The sequence below is a fragment of the Eretmochelys imbricata genome, chromosome 2, assembly GCF_965152235.1.
Source record: "Eretmochelys imbricata isolate rEreImb1 chromosome 2, rEreImb1.hap1, whole genome shotgun sequence".
Classification (NCBI taxonomy): domain Eukaryota; kingdom Metazoa; phylum Chordata; order Testudines; family Cheloniidae; genus Eretmochelys; species Eretmochelys imbricata.
This window is the reverse complement of record NC_135573.1, coordinates 201,967,258-201,983,931: the sequence shown is the minus strand read 5'-3', so window position 1 is coordinate 201,983,931 and position 16,674 is coordinate 201,967,258. Positions and strand designations below refer to the sequence as shown.

General features: G+C 42.9%; 1 protein-coding gene across 1 annotated transcript in view; it reads left to right on the top strand.

The window, feature by feature from the left end:
- The window catches only part of KCNH8 (potassium voltage-gated channel subfamily H member 8), a 369,341-nt gene that overhangs the window by 342,827 nt on the left and 9,840 nt on the right, over positions 1 to 16,674 (top strand). The window contains exons 13-15 of the mRNA XM_077809313.1: positions 238 to 596; positions 9,906 to 10,012; positions 11,050 to 11,126. Of these exons, the coding sequence (XP_077665439.1) occupies positions 238 to 596; positions 9,906 to 10,012; positions 11,050 to 11,126 (543 nt within the window). The remainder of the gene's footprint in view (positions 1 to 237; positions 597 to 9,905; positions 10,013 to 11,049; positions 11,127 to 16,674) is intronic.

The following is a 16,674-nucleotide window of genomic DNA, read 5'->3' as shown; positions in this document are numbered from 1 at the left end:
TTTGCAGTGAGTTCACTGGCTATGTTCCTAGAGGGCTTTTCTATATTTACGTGAGGGTCTAAAGAGAGAGAGAGCGAGATAAACAACAGGTGGGTCCCAAAATAACATTTGTTCTAATGAAAAATAAAAGCTCTAAAGGATTTGGTTTTATTCAAGTATGAACATCAGAGCAAATCACCTGTCCCTGCAGTGCTGGGCTTTGAAGTTTATATTAATATGAATTATCCACTATTTTAGACAGAGCCCAAGGGAAATGGCAGCATAAACAAGAGACTCCCATCAATTGTGGAAGACGAAGAAGACGAGGATGAAGGAGAAGAAGAGGAGAATGCTATCCTTTCTCCAATCTACACTAGGAGCACAACCTCATCCCAAGAGAAGAAGGCTGGAAGCAATAAAAGCTATCTAGGGATAAACTTGAAACAGTTGGCCTCAGGAACGGTGCCCTTTCACTCCCCTATCCGAGTTTGCAGTTCAAACCCTGCAAGAACGAGACATGAAACTGAACTCCACTACTACTCCAGAAAGAGAGAGAAAAACCTAAAACTGCACCTTTCAACACTGAACACCATTGGTCCCCCTGACCTCAGCCCAAGGTAATAGCTCTAAACATTTATCTTTATTTATTCCCCATCACATAAGTCTGCTTTTAAGTATCAGGTCATGAATTTTTTTCTTAATGCTGTAAAATTCTTGTTTTTCTTTAATGTTAGCATCTAACCTTCCTGGAGTCTTCCTATCCCAGCCATCCTGCATGAACAGGGGGAATTCTTTATTAACAAGAATGTTATTTAGCCCCTGGCAGGGGAAATTTTAGGACTTCACGGCTGTATTACAAGATAAGGATGATGATACAACAGTGGAAGTTACATGTGCTCAGCATATATGAAAATGAGATGAAATATTTAGATGAGGAGCTACTGATTTCAGTGCCTAACTTGAGGCACCCAGATTTTAAATGTTGGCCTTAACCCCTCTATGCATCAATATACCCTCTGTAGAACAAGTATGAAAATACATACCTTGCAGGAGCACTATGAGGCTTAATTTTGTAAACCATTTTGAGTCCCTCAGAGGAAAGGCTATATCCAGAGTGATCACTGTCAGCGCATAGCCACGTATACACAAAGTGACTGGAGTTAGGTTATAGTTTACAGTTTTCAAAAAGTGACAGATTGTATAATGGCAACCTGGCTTTACATGTTGGATGGGAAGTAACTATGAAGTTTTTAAGATCAGCTTTTCTCTAAAAATGTGTGGCGAAACAAAATACATGATGGTGTGTGGTTGTATAAAAGTATGATTAGTACAAGTGTGGAATGACCTCATTAATGGCAACGCTGCTTATGTAGGTTATTCAGAAATCATAAGCTTTTATTAGCAAAAACTATAGCCTTGAGGACAGATCCTCAGCTCATGTAAGTCACCATAGGGAGCTGTACCAGTTGAGTATTTGGCCCTTCATATGTCTTGGTTTGGGCGTTTTAATTCACATCCTCCAACAGTTTTGAAGTATTGTATATTTTCAAAAGTTTTCTCTGTTCACTAGTGATAGACAAGCTAACGTAAAAATCTCTTTCTCCTCTCAGGGTTATGGTAGTGGTAAAGTAAACATGAAAACCACCGACTCAGCATCACAAATATACAATAGGTCTAGCTGGGTCAAAATTTATTTAGGAAATCATGCAATAAACTCAGTATAGCCAAAATTCACATAGTTACATGCAGCAAACCAACCCCTTGTGGTGTTAGTATATCTGTGGAAGCATGTGATAGGTCAGCTTCAGTGTTAGAAAAAGTCTTTCATCTCTACGATAGGTCACACATTTGATTTGGTTCAAGTAAGTTATGACTGAAAGTCATTACCATTTGATGGCCTGTGGAAAATGAGTAGTAGTTCAGTAAATCCTTGATTCATGGTGCCTCTTAAAAATTGTCCATTACAATCAGACATGGCTAGACACTGGCCTCCAATTTTGTGGGAGCAAACTGCAGGTGTATTGTTACACACTATTATTTCCATACATACTTTTGCATATGCAAAATTAGAGTCCTGTTTATAGTTAGGCTGGAAATGTAGCCCATAACATACACGATTTGAGACTTCTTATCCTGCCAGCCAAAATCCCTTTCTCTGTAATTTCCCAACTACATTTGCAATATCAGAACATGTTGAACAAAATAAAAAAGAAAGTCAGAAACCTGGAGCAAGTGTTTTTTCCAGTTAGTATTAAAATGCAAATAGGACCCTAACCAGTGGCTAAATGTTGGCCTACTTTTGGGCAGGAGTGTAAGAATGAGGGGGAGATGTGCAAGAAACCACCTCAACTTGTGATCCCTCTAGAAGGAGCAGCCACAGTGTTGCTGAGGAAATGTATGCCGTCCTCTCTCCCAGCATTCTGCATTGATATTATCCACCTGAAGAAAGGCAGAATGAGGGCAGGGCCATGACCCCAACCTGCCAGGGTGGCTCCAGTGTGCATTCTCAAGGAATCCCTAGGGGAAAGTCCGGCTGGACCAACCAGAATTCCACCTGGGGGCTGCAGCTGTATCTCCAGTGCAGGCCTCTGCAGCCCTGAGACTACCGTAGTGGCCGCATTACAGATTAGAGGAAAGGGGTACAATTCCCCTTTACCGCAAACAGATGATCAAGCACGCCACCTGAGTAGTTAGGCACTGCACATGTTTCAGACTTTGGGCCATAGTCATATCATTTTGTGGAGAATAAACACTTCCCTGTCAGATGGCCCCACTGTATAGATAATTGAGGTAGTGTTATATATTTTTCCCCTGTAAATCAATATCAGTATTTTTTGAACATAGGGCAATAGCCTCAGCTAATGTTAACTGGTGTAGCTCTATTGACTTCAATGGAGCTAGGTAGATTTACTCTACATGAGAGTTTTGCCCATAGTCTGTGAATTGTGTTTCCTTATGTGTTTGCACAGCACCTAGCAAAATTAGCGCCCCAACCCAGACTGGAACCGAAGGGCACTACTGCAATAGTGTTAATATGTATTAATAATAATCAAATAACTCTCCTCGGTCCTACAACCTATTAAATAGGTGTCCAACTCATAGGAAGCCACTTACATTTGGAGCACTATCCATTCAGCCTTCATCAGAACAGCCTTACCTTATTTCTGAAAATATTTTGCTTTGCTGCTATCACAACAACTATCAACCAAGACTGTTTGTTTGTTTGTTTGTTTGTAGGAAATGCTTCCAAGACCATATCTATTCTAGTATTTACAATACTCACAGCTGGCATGGCCAGTATATTCATATAAAAATGGCATTCATCCTCCTCTACACTCAATAGGAAAAGCACATTGGTAAAATCCTATATGAGACAGACATGGGTGCACTGATTACACTACCAGACTCTGGGAGTCTTAATTTTCCTTAAAAGAAAATCAGTCTCCTTCTGGGTTCACTAAAGGTCCCAAGAAGTCTGCAATATCATCGATACTAGAAGAGACAATGGTTGTAAAGGATTTCTGGTTGTACTCTGGGGAAATTCCTTCCACAACTTCATCAGAAGGAACAATTAAGGCCTGATTCCAAGCCCGTTAATGTCAGTGGGAGTCTTTCCACTGACTTAATGGGCTGTTAGTCAGGCCCTTGATGTCTACATGTAAGTCTATACATACCTCACTTTTGACATTACCTTTCAGTTCACCTTTAATCCTGAAGTAACACTACAACCCCTCCATATATTAGTAAGGTCTCTTGTTAGTTTAAACTATGGATCTGCTGTAATTTTCAGTGCATATCTAATAGTTTTTTACCATGCTTATTTCCCATATGGGTTTTAAATGCAATGAAGATATTAATGTTTTAATCCATGAATAACCTCTACGAAGTGGATATTTAATGTGAGTTAAATCTTAGTCTTTGAAGGCGTGAGACCAAATCGTATCACTCGGCTTTTGTACTGAATTTCCAAACAAATTAATCATCTGAATTTCCAGCTGCAGGAAACACCATAGTCCTGAGTAGGTCATCTTTTCATGAGTCCCATCTTCTTCTCTGTCACCCTTACACAAGTTTTCTAGTGACGATAATTTTTTGTATGCACCTAATACAGTAAAGTGTAATCACTTCCAATTGAAATCCTGATCCTGCCAACAGATGCACTAGTACAGAGTCTTGCGCCCACTGAGTCCAGTAACACTCTGCATGTGCACAGTGAATTAGGAGGATCAAGACTATAATACATATTTTGCTGCAAGCACATCTCTCAACTCAAACCCACCACCAATCCCACTGTGTTCTCTGTTTTCCAGATTTGCCCAGCCATGAGGTTTTTGCAAAGTTTAGTTCCTGTTGTACAGGTGTCCCCTTATCACAAAAACCACCCTCACAATTAGCTGTGTAAGAAGAGAGGCCAAGAACTGGCTGAGCATAAAACTGACTTCTCTTCTAGAAGTCACCCCTCTGTGTCAGTGTTGAGGCAATGTTAGCGAAGACTGTACCAGTTCCCATGCTATGCCTGTTGTGTGGACAAAGTGAGGATTTCATTGTCCACTGTTGTCAGCTGAGCACCTTTTACAAGCACTTGGGTTCGCTTTAAAACATTATGGGATAAAGACTTATATTCATATTACAAAACATGAATACATCAAAATAAGAAATAGTCAAACATATATTAAGGCCTATGCGTCTAATTTTTCCATTCTTCATCTTCATGGGCTTGATTCAGATATTACTTATACGGAAGTGAAACAGGGGAGTAGCTTCATGGGACTCAAATGGTGCAAAACTGGTGCAAGTGAAAGAAAAATCTGCCCTTTTGTCTCAAATGCTTTTCTACAAAGTGAGCGTTTATATGTTAATGTGTGTTTCTGTATACACAAATGGATGGTTCTGTAGACACAGTGTCTGGAGGCCCCGTTGAAAAGGTCTGTTTCATAGATCAATCTTTTATTTGTTGGTTTGGTTGATTGGTTTAAGGTTTTTGATATGATGTGCACTCTCCCCTTTCTCTCTGTCTGACAAACACATAAATACAGCTTTGAGCTATGCTTGCATACCACAATAAAAACCCATCCGATTCAAAATAAGGTTCTGATACAGTGATCTTATTCTCAATAGTATTTTGCATCTCAGGAGCTCCATTGACTGTGATTCTTAGAGCAGCTTGAGTTTCACCTTAGCTTAGTGAAGCAATTTTAACCCTGTGTTTAGCCGTACGTATGCAAACTCAAAAGAAAGAACAATCCCATAGGAGGACTGAATAGCTGAAGAGCTTGGGGAAGTTTTCCTGAATTTGGTATGGCATTTGTTACTCTGATTAGATGTTTGCCCATGTGTTGGGAAGATCTAAGGAACCACAAGTGGAATTGCAGCCTGATCATTGCAGTGCATTGAAACAATCTGGATTTCCATTCTACTTCCTTATAAACAGAGTTTCACCAGAGCCAAGTTTGCTGTGGGTCAAATTACTGTTTCTACTTTCAGGGTTGCAAAAGATGGGTTTGTAAAGTGGCTTGAGTTGGGGTGAGTCAGGGCAGGATCTATACTGATCTTTTAGTTACAGTCTTCTACACCCCCATGGAGGGGGGCATGCTAGGGCTACTGTCAGCCATGCCTGAGTAAGAACTAAGTACAGACTTCAGGATTTGGCTCTTAATACAGCTTATATAGGTACACCTATAAAGAGCATGCAGTGTAATTCATAATGTCACCAATAAAAAAGCACCTTGAAGTCACTGGGAGCCCTTCCTGGGACTTCAGTGGGCATTGGTTTAGGCCCAGTATCGGTACTGGCAAGCAGCAAACCTTATTTGCAGGAAAGATGGTAGACTGATATTGGCAGGGCTGGATAAACAGAACAGTGGAACTGTCAAAGCTAGCTGTTACTATTGTGTTTGCCTGCACAGAGTAGACAGAGCTTTTGACCTGGCACTGCTAACTCCGTGGCCGACACCATGTTACCCGTGGAACTCCTGGGGGTTCACACAACCTTCCCAGGTTGCCCAATCAGTGCCGGGAGCCTCACAGAGGCCAGTGGCCTCAGTATCCCATCCTTCTCCGGTGCTTGAGGCTTCTGGGGGTCAGACCCCACAGGTCCAGGAGAACCCAGGGGAGCAAGCTGCTGAACCACCAATGGAAGTACAGGTTCTCACGGCACCGGCATCATCTTCCTCATCACCAGACGAGGCTATCACGGGGCCCCCTCACCCATTCCTCAGAATGACGCCAAGGCACACCAGGAACTTTTGAAGAGGGTCGCTTCTAACCTGGGGCTTCAGGCGGAGGAACTGGAAGAGCCCTTGGATCTCTGATGTCCTCTGCTCCTCGGCTCCTGCCAGGGGGGCTCTACCCCTTCATGAAGGGATCTCCAAAATCACTAATGCCCTGTGTCAGACCCCCTCTTCCCTGGCCCTATCTCTAAAAGGGCCAAATGCAAGTACTTTGTGCCAACCAAGGGGCATGAATACTTATACTCCCACCCAGCTGCCAATTCCCTTGTGGTCGAGGTGGTTAACCACAAGGAGAGGCAGGGACAACCCGGGGCCACCCCCAAAAATAAAGACTCAAGGAGGCAGGATCTTTCTGGACGTAAAGTTTATTTGTCTTCCAGCCTTCAGCTGAGAGTAGCCAACCACCAAGACCTCCTTGGCCAATAAGACTTCAATATGTGGCAAGCCATGTCCAGGTTCGAAGGGTCACTCCCTGAGGCTTCCGAGAGATCCTCGACGAGGGCGGCGTCAGACATTGCTGATGCTGTTGCCCACGCTATGGCTTCCGCTATCTCCAGGCAGTGAGTCTCTTGGCTGCTTCTCTCTGGGTTGTCCACCGAGGCTCAGCAGTCATTGCAGGACCTGCCCTTCGATGGTGGGGCCCTAGGCAAACAGCCTCAAGGACTCCTGCACCACCCTGAAAACCCTGGGTCTCTCCGTCCCAGCCCCAGTGCATAAGCAGTTCAAACCACAGCAGCCTCAGGGCCAGGGGAGTCAGCCTCGGCAGGACCAGCCCCATAAATGAGCTAACAGTTACAAGCGCCACCTGAGCCACCCACCTCCACCCTCTGCCAGTTGGGCTTGACCCGTAATAAGCAGGGGGCCAAACGGTCATTTTGAGGGTGCGCCCGTGGGCAACCTACCAGATTATTCCCTGGATCCATCTTTCCCAGTGCTCTCAGACCACCTTTCCCCTTTCCTCCCGACTAGGACTGCTATAACTTCGGACCACTGGGTCCTCAGCACAGTGGAATGGGGTTATACCTTCCAGTTCCTTTCTACCCCCCTTCCCACCCACCTTCCCCATCCCTCTTCAGGGACCCCTCTCATGAGAGTCTCCTCATGCACGAAGTACTAATACAGCTGGGTGCGGTGGAAGAAGAGTACGGGAACAAGAGGTTCTATTCCCGGTTCTTTTTAATCCCAAACGCCAAGGGCAGTCTACGGCCCATCCTGGATCTGCAAGATCTCAACAAGTACCTACAGAAGCTAAAGTTCCACGTGGTCTCTCTGGCTTCTATTATCCCCTCCCTGGATCCAGGAGACTGGTATGCTGCTCTCGACTTGAAGGACGCATACTTCCACACAACTATCTTTCAAGGACACAGACACTTTCTCCAGTTTACGGTGGGTCCCCATCACTACCACTTTATGGTCCTCCCGTTCGGCCTGGTGACAGCACCACAGGTGTTTACCAAGTGCAAGTCGGTGGTAGCAGGTTACCTCAGGTGCCAGGGTATCCAGATCTACCCGTACCTTGGTGAGTGGCTCATCACGGGTGGTTCCAGATCTCAAGTCCGAAGGGATGTCGCGGTGCTTCAAGCCACGTGCCACTCTCTGGGCCTACTGGTAAACAACAAAATGTTGATGTTAGTGCCGGTGCAAAGGACAAAGTTCTTCAGCGCGGTCCGCAACTCTGTCCGCGCCAGAGTGTTCCTGCCTCTGGAAAGACTCCACACGTTGGCAAACCTCATTGAAGAAGTCTCCACATTCCCTCTGACTACAACCAGGGTCTGTCTGTGCCTGCTGGGCTGCATGGCAGCATGAACTTATGTGGTCCACCATGCCAGGCTCCGAATGCAGCCCCTGCAACAATGACTAGCGATGGTCTATTCCCAGTCCCGAGACCCCCCTGGAGAAGATAGTTACCATTCCCCAGGTGATACTTACCTCGCTGAGATGGTGCACTGACCACAGGACAGTCCTGGAAGGGGTTACATTCAACAACCCTCCTCACTCCATCAAGTTGGTGTTGGACACCTCGGACCTCAGCTGGGGGGCACATCTCGGCAACCTCCAGACACAGGGAATGTGGTCCCCAGAGGAGGTGCGGTTACACATAAACATCAAAGAGCTCTGAGCAGTCCGGCTGCCATGTGGAGTCGTCTTGCCCCACCTGTCAGGCAAGGTGATACGAGTCCTGACGGACAACACAGCCTCAATGTTCTACATCAACCAGCAATGAGGAGCGTGCTCGTCAGCTCTCTGTCAGGAGGCGCTCTGTCTGTGGGATTTCTGCATCAGCCACAAAATCCACCTGGAAGCTTTTCACCTTCCCGGCATCAGGAATATGCTGGCAAACCAGCTCAGCAGGGACTTCTCCTCTCACCACAAGTGGTTACTCCATACAGAGGTAGCCTGCATGACCTTCCAAAGGTGGGGAACTCCCCAAGTGGACTGTTCACTACCAGACAGAACAGGAAATGCCACCGGTTTTGTTCTCGACAGGGTCTGAGCAAGGATTCCCTCTCCAATGCCTTCTCTCCTATTGTGGTCAGGGAGCCTGATTTACCTGTTCTCTTCTATTCAACTCATCAGCAGGGCCCTGGCAAAGAGCAAGAGAGACAAGGCACAGGTTATCATGATCGCCCTGGCGTGGCCTTGCCAGCATTGGTTCGGCACACTCATGAGCCTGTCAGTGGCCCCTCCCTGGCCCGTGCCCAACCGACCGGACCTGCTGTTGCAAGACCACGGTTGGCTCTCACACTCCAACCTCAGGTCCCTCCATCTCTTGGCATGGATGCTGCGCGGCTGAACCTGGAGGAGCAGACCTGTTTGGAGGATTCGAACAGGTCCTCCTGGAAAGTAGGAATCCCTCAACTAGACTGACTTATGTGGCCAAGTGGACGAGGTTTTCCCACTGTGCGTCCAAACAGGGCATCTTTCCCTCGTGTTCCTCCATATAGGCTGTCCTGGACTACCTGCTCTATTTGAGGAACCAGGGCCGTGAACTCCTACCCATCTCCAAGGTACTGCTTTGGAGTCACCTAATATGGAATGGACAAGAGCAAGCGCTCAAAGAAGAAAAGACAGTTATCTTTTCCATAACTAGTGTTCTTCTTCTTCTGATGTGTTGCTCATGTCTATTCCCCACTGTCGGAGTTTCCGGCAAGAAGGAACTTAGGGTCGGGGGGAGCCGGCGGTGCCCCTTATACCGCGCCATGCAGGCACCACTCCAGGAGGTGCCAGAGCCAGTCCCCTATGGATACTGCTGAGGGAAAAACTTCCAGCACTGCTGCATGTGGCGATCACACACACCTAATATGGAATGGACATGAGCAACACATCTCAAAGAATACCAGTTACGGGAAAGGTAACTGTCTTTTTCACTGATGGTCCTAACAGTTTATAATTATTACAAATGGCATAGGGAATGCAAGTAGACTAGACTAAAGGCCCTATCACAGCCTGTAAAAGTAATGATAGTTTCAAAATGATCAGTTAAGATGAACGGCCTGATTCTCCTCTCTTTACTCAAGGTTTAAACAAGTGGCAACTCAGTTGGTCACACCTGTGTAATGGCCTTTATATTTCTCTAAGATTAGTGTTATTCAGAATTCACCATTGCTTAAGACGGTGCCTTTCAGTAATATTGATAATTACATTATGAAGTGTGAGGTCTATACACTCTATATTCAAATACAATGTCTTTAACAGGATTGTCGATGGGATTGAAGATGGAAACCATAATGAGGGAAGCCAGACTTTTGACTTTGGCTCTGATCAACTCAGGCAGGAATCCCGGGTATCTCCTACAATTGTGGGTAAGTGCTATATCTAGCCACTCATTGTAGTAGACACTTTGATGACTTGTCTTTTGTGCATCTATACTTGCATGTTTCTTAATAAAATAAACCTTTGAGTTACATGAATGGGTTTAACATGCAGCTAAAGTTAGCGTCATTTGCATTGACCAGAAATCATGACAGAAAGGTACAACTGGATACCATCAGTGTGTCTGGGCCAGTTGTCCTGCTCCTTCCTATTACAAGTCAAGATAAATGGCTTGTCAGGAGTTTGATTTCCACTACATTTTTACTAATATAAGGGCTGATTCTATGAGGAGCTGAGTGCCCTGCTGAACACAACACACTTCAAGATTGGGTCCCACGGGGACATACCTGGAAAAATAATTGAAGAAGAACCATTCTGGAACTTTGCTGCTATTTTACTATTAACCCTTGGCTTTTTAGGGAGTTAAGAGTGTGTCAGAAATGAACAGGGTGAAAGCCGTGAGTAGCATGAAATGCTGGGCAGTCTTCTGAAAGGACTAATGAAATAAAGCAGCAGGCAGGAACACAAATATAAGAGCCCAGCCATTATTGCAAAAGCAATGGGCTAGTGTTGAAATGTCATAACCAGTTGAACTCAGATGGTTTCCCATTTTCCCCTCCTAGATGACGAAACTGTTCCCACATAATTATGTATCTCTTGCCTAAATGCCACTGTGAAACTAATGCTTTTTGAAGGCAAAAACAACTGCATAATAGGGGTGTGGCAGTTACATACATGATTTTTTTAAATTGCTGAATTAACAGATGTAAAGCCTTGACAGAAGTTCTGTATCTTCCCACAGAGTAGGCAGACAGAGCAGTGCAATCTTCCCATAATACTTCATTTACATCCTTACTATACATTTTTACACTGACCATAGAAAGCCATTAAATGCTAATTTCATTTGCTCCCAAGCAAACCTGGGGTCAGATTTAAAGCAGAGAACAAGTGAGAGAGTCACCTTACTAACTCCCTAAACGACCTGATAATGTATTTCTATAATTTACATATATGCATGGATTTACAGACTCTGAAGTTGGTGCTGCAGTGCTAGTTATCAAAGCAGAAGAAACCAAACAACAGATCAGCAGGCTTAACCATGAGGTACGGAGATTTGTTTTATTCTGATTAACAACACTTTGATTAACAGGAACATGAGAAGAGATGGGCAAAACCCATGATGTTTGGGAATTTCACAAAGTTTTGAATTTGCTAAATTAGGAAGAGGTTCCCAAACCACCTTACCTGTAATTTAAATACATTGTTTAATTCCTTTCAAGAGTAATTCAAACAAACAAACATACTTTATCTAGTCTGTGCTATGTATTAGAATTAGGCTTCTATCACCAGGAAGCAGCCTCTATATGGGGGGTGGGAGGGTGGGTGTGTGTGTGTGTATAATATATATATAATACACACACACACACACAGATTTTTTTCCATAATAGCTCTCTCCCTTCCCATGCTTCTTTTGTTTGTCTCTCTGTTTCACTATGCGTACTCTTATTACACGCATCTCTATGCTTTTTTTATTACAATCTTCTTTGAGCAAAATGCAAATCTAGTAATATTTAAATTCATATAAAAATGTAACCCATATTATCTGAGTAGATTCAAAATTAGGCAGGAAGCATTTGCCCATTCCTGCTCAAGCCATTAGTCCTGTGGAATGTAGGAATTATATAACATTTTGCTTTTTCAGATTATGACTTCGTGTTAAAGAAAGTAGTTCCTTATATCTGCCTGGCTTCCACCTATTCTGAATGCTCCACTAATACTGATATGTCTTCACTTGGTTATAGGGAAAAATGAAAAGCGTTAGAAAAATGATTCCCAGCAGGTATATGATACTGTGTCTTCACTGTGGTGTTTTTAAAAATTCATGTCCATTATGTTTTCAGTCAAATAAAGTACTTCAGGTCATACGATGGAGGCATCAGTAGCAATTCCACGGTTTAAGTTGCACTGAGATTTGCACTTAAAGCAAGACTGTTTTACAATGAAATGGTTGCTTTTAGTTTCCCATTTACAGTTGAATTTTCTGTAATATCTTTTTTTCTGAAAGATGTTATAACATTTGGTAAAGGAAACATTTAAGAATGAGCCCTTTTTTGAAATTTGGCCATAAACTGTGCCTTTCTCTTCTTTTCTCTCTCTCTCTCTGTCTCTGACTAACCAACCACTGTCACCACACATGGTAAATTTCTCTCTCTGACCCCACCCCTCCAATCTCACTGATTGGCCACTTCTCAAATTTTCAGGCTTAAACCTCATATCCAGCTCAGCTGAATTCAGTTTAGGACCAGCAAAAGGGGACAAAAGGGGTTTTATACACCTTTATCACCACCCCTAGGCCCTGTTTTGGGACAGCTGGATGCAATTATGATGGAGATCTACATTTAAGCAGCTTCAGGAAAATGACTAGATATACCACAACTGGGACTGTGAAGAGGGGCCTAGAAACAGTTGAGTTCCAAATGTGCCTTACAAGTTCCTAGAGCCTCCTCCATAAACAGACTGGAGAATCCCATGGTTTGAGACAAGGCTGGCATGACCATCACTGGTCAGAGCTTTCTAGAAAGCTTGATGCAGAGAGCTCATACGTATCCCAAGAGTGAGCATATATACTGACAATACTCAAAGGAGAAATGTCGCTTACTAGCATATTAGCAATGCTTTTGAAACTTTACCATCGCAGAAGTTAGGAAAGTAGTATTGACTCATTCGTTAACCTTGAGGAGCACAGATATTTTTCAGATCTGAGGCTATAAATAAGTATTGTATGATTATCATCAACAAGCAATTGAAAATATAGTACTATGTCAAGAACCTTTCAAGCAGAAACCTAGTGGAATAAACAAACATTTTATCTGCAGTGGCTTTGTGCTTATTGCTTTTCCAGTGTAGTTATAGAAATCTTTTAGCACTATGATACATTTAAACAGTAGAAAAGATATTTTTTTCTAACACAAAATTAGTTTTCCCTGTTAGCACCATGAAAAAAAACAAAACAGTTTTGGTGCTGATCCTCTTCTCACACTGCTGTGAAAAGGGAGTGAGTCCCTTAAAGTCAATGGGGTTACAGAGTGGGGAGAGAATTGTAACTAAACAAGGAATCCTTTACGCCTAATCCAGTTTCTAATTCTATATTATTAAAATACAGATTAAATAAGTCTCCCAAATGGTCTGAAGTAAATAGGATGAAATTCAATAAGGACAAATGCAAAGTACTTCATTTAGGAAGGGACAATCAGTTGCACACACAAAAAATGGGAAATGACTGCCTAGGAAGGAGTACTGCGGAAAGGGATCTGGGGGTCATAATGGACCATAAACTGAATATGAGTCAACAGTGTAACACTGTTACAAAAAAAAGCGAACGTCATTCTGGGATGTATTAGCAGGAGTATTTTAAGTAAGACACGAGAAGTAATTCTTCTGCTCTATTCCGCGCTGATTAGACCTCAACGGGAATACTGTGTCCAGTTCTGGATGCCACATTTTAGGAAGGATATGGACAAATTGGAGAAAGTCCAGAGACAAGCAACAAAAATTATTAAAAGTCTAGAAAACACGACCTATGAGGGAAGATTGAAAAACTTGGGTTTGTTTAGTCTGGAAAAGAGAAGACTGAAATAACATAAGTTTTCAAGTATGTAAAAGGTTGTTACAGGAGGAGGGAGAAAAACTGTCCTCCTTAAACTCTGAGGATAGGACAAGAAGAGATTGCACCAAGGAAGGTTTAGGTTGGACATTAGGAAAAACTTTCTAACTGTCAGGGTGGTTAAGCACTGAAATAACTTGCCTAGGGAGGTTGTGGAATCTCCATCATTGCAGATTTTTAAGAGCAGGTTAAACAAACACCTGTCAGGAATGGTCTAGATAATACTTAGTCCTACCATGAGTGTAAGTGACTGGACTTGATGACCACTTGAGGTACCTTCCAGTTCTATGTTTCAAAGATGTTGTTGCCCATAGCAATACCCTGTGCCATGATCCTGTCAGAACTCACCATTTCGGCACATCAGTAGGAGACCTTTTAAGGTGTTGCAGCAGTGTTCCAGGTGATTCAGAAAGTCGAGGAATTCTTTCCTTTCAGTCACTACTGAGCTAATGACATCATGTCGTCAAGGGACAATCTATGACAACCGGTGCCCGCTTTTGGGAAGAGATGTAAAACCAAGGATCTAAACGTATGTCATTAAAAAGTGACATAGGATTTGTCAGAGAAGGGATGTTAAAACCACTGTAGCCAAATTCCAGTTTAGTTCATTATATTCTGCCTCTCCAGTTCATTTTAATTGGATATGGAATTCTTCTTCACTTCCTGTCCTGTTGTGCAGTGCTCTTACATCTTTGCTTATTACTGGAGATGACTGAATTTGAATGATAACTGTTAGTTACAAATATATGTACTACTATCGATTTGATTTTACTACAGATGAAAGGCACAAATTAATAAATTGAGTGTGACCTTGCATTAACTTAATTTTTTAAATATATCTATACACACAAAAATATATTTAATACAAACATTTTACATGTAGAAAAATAAATTTGTTAATGCAAGGTCATTCTCATCACTTATCGAAGAGCTGCTCAGACAGCAGTAGAAAGGCAGAATTAAGAGAAACCTAGAAAACTGCAGGAGTAAGAGACAGTGATGTGGGAGGAATGGTCTAAAATCTGGGTAGAGGAAAAGCTTTTTAGTAGAGAAAGGTTACAGATACACAGAAAGTAGCCAAAAAAGGCAAATTAGTATGGATAGAAAATGTCCTGGAGCTAGTAACAAGGTAAGAAAAAACTGTGAATTTGGAAAAATAGGAGACAGGAAATAAAAGGAAAAAGCACTAAAAACTTTGAGATGAAACTTGATAGTTATTAAAAATAACTACAGGCAAGGGGCACAGAGATAGAAAGCAATCTGTGGTAATAAAAGAGCAGGTTTATTGTTTAATCTATTTTGCAAATAAGTGCCAAAATTCATATTATAATTTTACTTCAGTATTTTGAAAACATGATAATTGTCTCAAGTCTCCTGTAATCCAGTTATACCCTACCTGGACATGCTAAGAACACAGAGACAGTCTGGTTTCAGAGTAGCAGCCGTGTTCATCTGTATCCACAAAAAGAAAAGGAGTACTAGTGGCACCTCAGAGACTAACAAATTTATCTGAGCATAAGCTTTCGTGAGCTACAGCTGTAGCTCACGAAAGCTTATGCTCAGATAAATTTGTTAGTCTCTGAGGTGCCACAAGTACGCCTAGTCTAGTATCTGTTTCTTCTCTAGGGTCCCCACCTTGCAGAGCCATGCATAATTTTATTCACATGGGTAATCCCATTGGCTCAATGTTGCAAAGATTTATGCACATAGTTAAATTTTGGAACCAAATGAAAGACATTAAAAAACAAATTAAGTATATAACCAACAGCTACTGTAGATATTAACATTAACAATGAAGATGAAGGTTTCCTAATACAGTCAAGAAAATATTACAGCACCATTCTTCATTCTTTGCTTCCCAACATCATACGTATGTAGTAGGGGTGTTTTTTTCTGAGCAGCTACCTAAGAAAAAACTGTTCTGTGCCCAAATTGATCTAAGTACCTAAGAACAAGCCTAACTTTTATGCCTGTGAGCAGGCAGACTGAAGTCAACAAGATTGACCACATGCTTAAAATTATGCACATACTTAAGAACCTTGTTGAATACTGCATAAGAGAATATTTTAAGGTGGCACAATTTAGATTTAGTTACGCAGGTAACGTTCTGAGACGTATATATTCACTAACAGTAGATCCTTGCTATAACGCCCTTTGCAGTGGTGAACCTTGGGCTATAGCAAATGTGGTCCCTGGATTCCACCTCCAGCCCTGCGCGCTGTGGTGGGGGGCTGAGAGTTCCTTCGGCCCCAGGACTACAAGGGTTTGGGGGACTTGACAGCTCCTCCAGCCTGGGGCCATGGCGGGAGGCTGACAGGTCCTCCGGCCCCGGGGCTACCACTGGGGCAGAGACGCTCACCGCTCGTGGAGCTGGTTTTATTATGTCAATGGGAGAGCTCTCTCCCCTGTCAACATAACACGGCTACATGAGCGCTCTTACAGTGGCACAGCTCTATTGGTACAGATATGCCACTGTAAGCTTTAGTGTAGACATGGCCTAAGGCAGGGTGACAACTCCCTTCTGCTGAATGGGCCATCACTGAGACGTATGATTTCATGATGACTACATTTTATTCCAAGTCCATAAAGCAGCCTTTCACCATAAATACATGATTCCTTAAAACATATATCTCACAGTGATTATGAATCCTGACAAGTTACATGCTTTCTTTTGAAACCATAACAGGGTTCAAAAAAGAACTAGATAAATTCATGGAGGATAGGTCCATCAATGGCTATTAGCCAGGATGGGCAGGAATGGTGTCCTTAGCCTCTGTTTGCCAGAAGCTGGGAATGGGCAACAGGGGATGGATCACTTGATGATGACCTGTTCTGTTCATTCCCTCTGGGGCACCTGGCATTGGCCACTGTCGGAAGACAGGATACTGGGCTAGATGGACCTTTGGTCTGACCCAGTCAGGGCCATTCTTATGTACCTTCCATGTTAAAATATCCTGTAAGACGTGTCTGGTGTTGTGAGTTTGTCAG